Raw genomic sequence first — 8589 nt, 5'->3', positions numbered from 1 at the left:
GACACTGCGTTTTTTACTGTGTATACACCCCCACACACATTTTATAATAATATTTTATAATATATTGCTAAGTTATTTTTGGTGCTTGACAGCCTGAGTCCCCATTATATATGGAAGAATGGAAGAAAGGAGCTTGGCCAGTCTGCTAAACCTCTATATTCCACAGAAGAAAGTAAGTCTTACAAGTTTGGAAGGACATGAGGTGAGCTGATGACAGAACATTCATTTTTGCCAGAATGATTACTTTAACTCAATACTCTAAAGATTTGCTTTAGTGGTTCTTGTACTGTATGGCTATCCTTGTATCCAAACCCATGCGTTCTCATTGATATCCAGTGCTTCTTGTGAGATACTAATGAGATGCGTTTATCTACAGCGTTCTGATCTTTACAGCATGGCTTTCAGCTCTAAAGCTCTAAATTGTCTTAGAACTGTAGATACATTTGAGTACATTTTTAAATTTAAAACCATTAATCTTTTGGAGACGTGATCTTGTGGACTGTGTACGACCGCACGTGACCCGAGTTCAAGTCATTCCTTGATCCCATCACCACCCGTCTCCCCATTGTTTCCTGTATTTTTTTTTAGCAGAACATTTGATAAAAGTGGCAAAAGCCCAAAATACAGTAGTAGTTTTTCAACAAAATGCAATGTCACATCATCTTTGGTTTCCCAAATACAAAGTGTGAACTGGTGGATGATGTAATCCTGATGTGTGCTGATTTAAGTGGATAAAATTGTCAAGTATCTGATTGGTTACCAGCTATACTGGATGTTGGCATTTAAGTGGCTCAGCAAATTGGATCTTTATGTTAGGCAGGTTTGAGAAAATAGGATTGTAGCTTGTTGCATCATGCTTTGTCATTGAGTCTGGCTGTGAAATGTTTACATTGGGGTTTTTATGTCTGAAAAGTTATATAATGCAAAAAAAAAAAAAAAAAAGAAGACATTTAACGTTCTATGATATAATATTTTTCATGTTTCATCGCTATTTAGTGATGTTTGCTGATGTGTTTGTTAAGTTGACACCCTACTTAAATGATGCAATAACCTAAACAGAAAAATGCAATTAATTTGTTTAATTTGGGTTACTCATGAGCTCAGGATATGCGTCTCCATATAATAAGATTAAGATGCACTGAAATGACAATGCTAGTCAAAGTTACAATCACCAGTAGAAAACTAATCAACACCCCCCAAATGACCATTGGGACTTCAAAACCTGCACATATGGCTGGAACAAAAGAGTGCACCCTCACTGCTGTAAGACCCCCCCCCCCCCCCAAGATGTAACCGTAAGTGCACTAATAAACAGTAATCTGTTGCTGTCTACAATACAACAGCACATGCCCACCACTCTTGTAACCGTAAGCAAGGCTTAGTACAGAACAATGAGTGTGATTGGATTGAGTCGCAAATCTTTTTGACAGCACATAGAGCATGAGCACTTAACTGCACTGTCACATGTAATGCCATGAAACTCTTTATACAGATTACACCTATACAGGTGTAGTATGAATGTATATATATTTTAATGCATTACAGTAATTACTGAGCATTTTGTTTTTCTACAGCAAGTTGTATTTGGAATGAATTAGGAAAACACATGATTTCAAGATTAAAATCATACAACATTAACATCTATTTTGTGCTTACAAGTGTTTATAGTGGCATGTTGAGATAAATATATGACTATTTGATCAAAGTATCAATATATATCTGCATAATTTGTTTTTCATTCTTTCTTTCATCAGTGTCCTTTGGAGTAGTTGCTGCTAATTCCCAGCAGAGGGAAGAATACAGCAGTATTCTGTTTTGATGTAAGCGTTTAGAACATCACAGTAATTGTGTATAACTTATAAAGCTTTTTGAAACTGTACAGTGTGTGAATATGATGACATAAAAATGTTTATAGTTATAGTTTATAGTCATAAGATTGTCTCCTAAATATAGGCCTACCGTTGTATAGCCTATAATTAATGAAGCATTTTCTGTAGTGACATTTGAGTCACAGACAATTTACATTTAATTTAGAAAATGTAAACAGTTTGATGCATTGTTTGAAATGAGTCATTTTTATACTTCAGTATGTTTTAGAGGAACTGTAGGCCACTGATAATTGAGGGGATTGATAAACTATAAATATAAAGCAGCTGATGAAGTGAGATATTTAATCAAAATATGAATCTAATAACAGAGCTGTATTTAAATGATTCACGTCCCTTTTTTTTAAACTTTTTTTTTATTGCATTTGAACATATATAACAACAAGAGAAATACAACTTTGCATATAAATGCCATCAGTACACAAGATTACAAGTAAAATAAAAAATTAGCCAGAGGAAAAAAGAAAATATAAAATAAATAAATAAAACAACTAAACAAAATTAAGACGGTACAGTTTACTTGTCTATTTCAAATTTGCAGATAATGTTAGAAGTCCTGAGAGCTTTTTTGTTTTACATTTATATACCATATTACAGTATTGTTTAAATTCGTTGATTAAAAAAAAAAAAAAAAAAATTGGTTTACCACCCAACCACTTCATTTTGTGTATATGAAACTTCACCATTACAACCAGTAATTGAATAATATACGCTTTACCCTTTTCTATCCCATAATCATCAACATATATCATTATATCAGTCCCACCCAGTTTAACAGCTGTATTAAGTTTTCTTGTAATGAAATTCTCAACATCAACCCAAAATATCTTTTTATAGATGCAATGAAAAAATAAATGAAAAATTGTTTCTTTTTCATTACTACAAAATTCACAAGAGTAGTCAATATTCAATTTAAAACGTTCACGTTTCACTGGATAAATTCTATGCAATATTTTATACGAAACTTCCTTTACTTTGTTATTAACAAAGAATTTATCAACAATTCTCCAAGCCTTACACCAATTTAAGTCTCCAAATATTGATGACCAGAAAAATCTAGCTGGAGGATATGTAACATAATTTACTAAATTTCTAATGTATTTATTTGGTATGTTTGTTTGTTTTTCTTTTTTCTTTTTATATTAATATTTCCAATAAAAATTGAATTAGTTATAGAATCCAGATTAGGGTTTTCATTACATTCATTTTTAAGAAGACATAATACCTTACTGGGAATAGCGTCCATTACAATGGCATATTCTCTGGGTCTAATTGGGATTTTAGATTTGTCGAGAAACTCTGTGTATGATAGATAATTCACGTCCAAGAGCCACAAACCTGACGTTAGTTACATCACTGCTACCAAGATCCAAAAAGTAGCCTACCATATTTCATACGTTTAATTCTCGCTATTTTCAGTCTTCTGAGGCCATAAAACGGCAATTATTTGAGGAACATGACTAATTTTAACTGATGACTCACAGAAATTATCTCTCTGGTCTCTGCTCTGAAGTTCAAATTGCGACACGCGCAGTTGCTTTCATCACAGCGCCATATAAGGAGATAAAGGAGGTGGATAAAACCCGCCTTTTTGTTAAGCGAAATTTGAATATGCAAAAAATTGTAACAACAACGTGCCACCATAAATGAGACACATAGGGTGAAAACAATTACATATACTGAATTGCAATATAGTGTATGCACTTTTCCATGTCATTAAATAACAGATTGAGTGCGAATGTAAAAAAACAAAACAAACAAAAAAAACATTAAAGTCAGGGATCCTGTTCCGCCTGCTCTGCCGGTAGTAACGCCTCTGTGAGGTAGCGGACTTTGAAATCCTTGAAAGGAAAATGAAAGCAAAAGGAGGGAAATTTAGAATGAGAGAAATTAGATTGTAAGAAGCTGGACTTTCTTGCGCAAGACTCTGTGGTGCGAATCAAGTCTCAGAATGAGTTCACAACGTTCTGAAGATCACAGGTAAGACTCCGGCTGAAGTCAAGCTTCATGTTTAAATACATTTCTCAACTTCTGTTATGGTGATTTAACTGTCGTGTGTTCACAGTGCTGTCAAGATGCCCTGTGCGTTTGAGCCTTATAAGAAGCATAAAAACATAGGCAAATGTCTAATCATCAGTAATGAGCACTTCTGTGAGTATTATGTTAGCCAGGTTGAAGTTGTCTTTGACCTGCTTCCAGTATTTGGAACTGTTCTTTGATGCATATCTACCCTTTTGAATGGCTAAAATAACTGTAATATTGAACCTAATGCTACTATTCTGAATTTTAACTTAGCTAAGTGTTAACTTTTTAACACTTGCCTTTAACCTTGATTCTTGCTGACTCCAGCTTTTCTGTTTTGAGTTCTTATACCACATCTGCTTACAGTCTTGAGTTCTTATTCATGTGATTTTTATCATGTAAGTCTTGTTTTGTGGCTTTCCTCCAAGTATCCCTTCCTGAAAAATAACACTCTAGCATTTTCCTGATCATTCTGGGTTTATTTTCTGATAACGAATGCCTGACTGTAGCATTATAACCACTTTTACATGGTTACTTATCAAATAAAGCGATGAGTCGAAATGGTTAAATCATTGTTTTTCAGACAAAAGAAAAAAAAAACACTCAAATCAGTCTGTTATTGGGTTTAAATCAGTCTAATGAATCATGCACTCACTGATTGTGTCAGTCATTTAATTAAAATTTGAATCATTCATTGAATTGAAAGTCATTCTTTTCAGTATTTTCAACTTCCTTAATAGTTCTATTGGACCATCAATGGAATTGTTATAAGAACGAAAAACCAGAAACGATAAATTCCTTACATATCCATTCCATAGTTCCGTCTTTTTGTTCCAGGCTCACCACATTTGCGTAGAAAGGGCTGTTCTGTAGATGAAAACTTCCTGTCGAAGACGTTCAAGTCCCTGGGTTTTCATGTACAGGTGGAGAAGAACCTGTCAGCTAATGAAATGATTGGTGCACTGAGGAAAGGTACAGTATGATGTCATTTCCAGTATTCTGGATGTGTTATTGTGTCTGTATGAATTTATAAACATGGTGTTTGCGCCTCAGTATCTAAGGAGAACCACACAGACAATTCCTGCTTTGTGTGTGTACTGATGAGCCATGGAGAGGAAGGAACAATCCTTGGATCGGATGAGCGCTGGCTGCCTGTCAAAACCCTGACCTCTCTCATGACCTCTGACCTCTGCCCTAGTCTGCGGGACAAGCCAAAACTCTTCTTCCTACAGGTAGCGGTCACCAGCAAAACACACAGAGCATTTCATAACATTTTGTTTATTATTTGACTATTTGTGGTTGTTTTGATTACACATTCAGGCCTGCAGGGGGCTGGAATATGACCCTGGTGTTGAGGCAGACAGTGTAGAAGCACCGGGGGAATTTTGGGGAATTTCTGACGTTCCCGAGGCAGATTTTCTCTGCTGTTATTCCACAGTGGAAGGTTTGCATCGCACTGACATAGTTGCAGCATAGGTGGATTTACTGAATTTTAATACTCTCTCCACATGCACTCATGTATTTAAAAACATTTATTTGCCAACAGGGTACTACTCTTGGAGAAATCCAGAAAAAGGCTCTGTATTTATCCATGAACTTTGCGAGATGTTGAAGGACTGTCATCTAGAGATTATTCAGATTCTGACAAGAGTAAACCATCGTGTGGCCAATAACTTCCAGTCTTACACCACAGACCCGGATACACATAGAAAGAGACAAATGCCGTGCTTTGCCTCCAGACTGACCAAGGATTTTTACCTTCATGTGCCAGAGAAGAAAAATTATATTATTTTTAAATGACTGGCAGCAAGTCAGTGATAAGGTTTGCGAGGTAGAAATGTATTGATATGTTAGCTCAAATACTTTTCATTCAGCGTTCTGTAAGATACATCGGTTAATCAATTGCTGTACAAAATTGTCCGATCAATATGGCAAAACTGTCTAAGAGCATGCAGTTAATTAAATACTTCATGTACTTTATCCATTTGATTATTTTCTCTTTTAAATAAAAAAGTGTTAATAATCAATAAAGTGTTCAAACCAAAAGATCAGATTATTCACAATAGGCAAATCTTGCAGTCATCTAGCTATGAAGATCTGTCAATGTTTGTTTCACTCTTTGTTTAGATTATTCATATCATAGTTTTAAAAATATAATTATATACAGTTAAAGATTCAACAAAATCTATACATAAAAGGCAGTTAATTTGAACATTATGAAAGCATGGTAAAAATAAATCAAGTTTTATGTTGTTTCTAGCTTTAATCAAAATCGAGCTCTGACACATAACAGTGTACGTATTAAAGAAACACTCCTATATCTTTTAGTTGGAAAGTGGAAGACCGCTATCGACTAGGGCTCAAATAAAGTAAAACTATTTACACGTGATGAAAGGTAGTTTCCCCACCCGGTGGAGAAAGAGAAAAGGCAACACCATACCAGATAAAGAATAACAAGCATTAGCAATTAAAGAGGTAATGCCGCTATATGTAAAAAAAACAGTAATGATCCATGCAATAATATGAGGAGTATACATGACAACCGTGGTCACAGTAGTTATTAGAATGACATAAAACGCTCTTCTCTTCATGTGGTTTTCCTCTTCTCTCTCTCTCACTCTCTCTCCTGGTCCTGACTGCTTCAGAGCTCTGAGAACAGCCACAAGACAAAACAACTGGATGGAGAGATAGAGGATCTGCTGTGCCAGCATGTAATACAAGTAATACTCCATCAAGATGAACCACCAAATTATATAATAAAGCACAGAGGCACCAAAAGATGCCACCCAGGCAATAACAGAGCAGATCACTCTATATCTGAGAGGTTTGTACTTCAGAAAGGTTACAGGATGAACCACTGCCAGGTAATGCTCAACACACATCAGACACTGAAACAGAGGACGACCAGTGATGATTAGTCCTATAAGAATAGGCCACATTATGGAGGGAATTTCAAATGTATACTCGAGAAGACAAGTGAGAGAGTGCAGACAGAGGATGATCTCAGAGATGGAGATGTTCAGACTGAAGAACTCTGCCGCAAGTCCATTCCCTGTTCCTCTTACTATAAGCCATATCACATAGAAGTTAGTAGGAAAACCCAACAGCACACTTATGGCATATATTGGGTATTCACGAAAATAAATGTCCAGTGCAGTGTTATTGAAGTCATCAAAATAATTCGATCCATCTGTGGAGGCGATCTCACAGCAGGAGGTGTTCATCTTCACTAGGCCTATATGCAGAAAAAAAAACAAAAAACAATTGTTAGTCACACTGAAAAAAATAAGAAGTTAAATTTACTTAATGTTTCTTTTGCAAGTTTTTGCACAAATATTTTTAAAGTAAAACTTAAATAAGGAATTAAGTAAAATCTACTTAACTAAGTTATCTAAAATTAGTAAAGGGAATAAGTAAATTTAACGTGACCAGGTAGAGTTTGATGAGTAATTTCTACTTAATTATTTTAAGTTTACCCTGCAGTACTCAAGTACATTTCACTCAGTCACGGTTTGTAAACTTTATTCAAACAACATAGCACTGAAAAAAAGTGACTTTATAGCATGTGGTTAAGTTACAAGCACATATGTAAGCAAGTAGAATGCTTGTTATTCATTTTAAGGTAACATGTTGACTCAATATAGCTATTAACTGAATGAACACAGAGACCTGAATACTTGGCACACCATACACAACGACGGTGGCAATCAGTGAATGGTGTTTGAGTATGAATGGGTCATTTTGAGTAAAAAATTTACACCAGATGTCACAAAACAGCAAGTTACTTAACCTAACAACAAAAGCAACCATAAAACAGTGTAAATACATCTCGAAAACAGCAAAAAAAAAAAAAATATATATATATATTACCTTATTAATTATTCATGCTCAAGTGCATGACGGAACAACGGGATCATGACGTTGATATTTACTTAAACAATATTTGTAAAAAATAACAAACAATTTCAAGTAAAATATACTTATAAGTTCAAACTTTAAATTCTACAAGCTTAAATTGAGTACTAATATTGAATTTACTCTTTTATTTAAATTCTTGCCTGAACTAAATTATTTAATGTAGAAATTACATTTGTTTCTCTGTAGTATTTACTTCACCACAAAATAATTTTTATCAGTGCAGTTGATCAAAGATAGAAAAAAGTAACATTTTCCCCGTAAATGTAAAGGACTGTTTTTATTAAGATCGCATAGTTCCTGATCCTTTAAACATCTAATTTCTTGCGCTCTAATTTATTGACACGCATGCGCGCTAGTCTCGATGTTTAAAAGCCACGTTAACCGTTTCAACAAACAGTAGCTAAATTGAAATATTCGCATGACTTAAACTCAAAACATGTACATAATTTGAAATGTTGGTCTCAGAACCTATTGGGCTGCACAAACACTTCTCACCGTCCGCTCACGTCGCACGTCTCACCGCTGGCGCGTCTTCAATTCTCCGGAGCTTGGATTACACAGTCTTCATGAGAAGACGACTGATAACTGATGAAAAAAAAATAAAAAATAAAAAATCCTTAGATTATATTTGTAATAATCTGTTGTGTTGTGATGAAATAGCCTATTAGTTGAGATGTGTTCAGAGCTTTAGACAAATTGAAAAGCGTCTCACGTCAAACAAATACGAGGCAATTCGGTGATTTGTCCCATTGGACCTTTCCAG

The 8589-nt window shown here is 34.8% G+C and overlaps 2 protein-coding genes across 2 annotated transcripts; one reads left to right on the top strand and one right to left on the bottom strand.

Moving 5' to 3' along the window:
* The first annotated feature begins 3533 nt into the window (after positions 1 to 3533).
* On the top strand, positions 3534 to 5945 carry casp21 (caspase 21, apoptosis-related cysteine peptidase). Its single transcript, XM_058758417.1, has 6 exons — positions 3534 to 3866; positions 3952 to 4037; positions 4746 to 4880; positions 4962 to 5140; positions 5229 to 5352; positions 5455 to 5945. The coding sequence occupies exons 1-6, from the start codon at positions 3838 to 3840 to the stop codon at positions 5706 to 5708; spliced, it is 807 nt and encodes a 268-aa protein (XP_058614400.1). The 5' UTR covers positions 3534 to 3837; the 3' UTR covers positions 5709 to 5945.
* A 229-nt stretch (positions 5946 to 6174) lies between these two features.
* LOC131528376 (C-C chemokine receptor type 5-like) lies at positions 6175 to 8315 on the bottom strand. The gene is made up of 3 exons (XM_058757467.1): positions 8295 to 8315; positions 6444 to 7143; positions 6175 to 6187 (listed from the first exon to the last, which is right to left on the bottom strand). Exons 2-3 carry the CDS (start codon positions 7130 to 7132, stop codon positions 6175 to 6177), a joined length of 702 nt encoding a protein of 233 aa, XP_058613450.1. The 5' UTR covers positions 7133 to 7143; positions 8295 to 8315.
* Between the last annotated feature and the right edge of the window lie 274 nt (positions 8316 to 8589).

Source organism: Onychostoma macrolepis, chromosome 21 (genome assembly GCF_012432095.1).
Source record: "Onychostoma macrolepis isolate SWU-2019 chromosome 21, ASM1243209v1, whole genome shotgun sequence".
Taxonomy (NCBI): Eukaryota; Metazoa; Chordata; class Actinopteri; order Cypriniformes; family Cyprinidae; genus Onychostoma; species Onychostoma macrolepis.
Note: the sequence above shows the minus strand (reverse complement) of the source record. Positions and strands in the feature narration are given on the sequence as shown.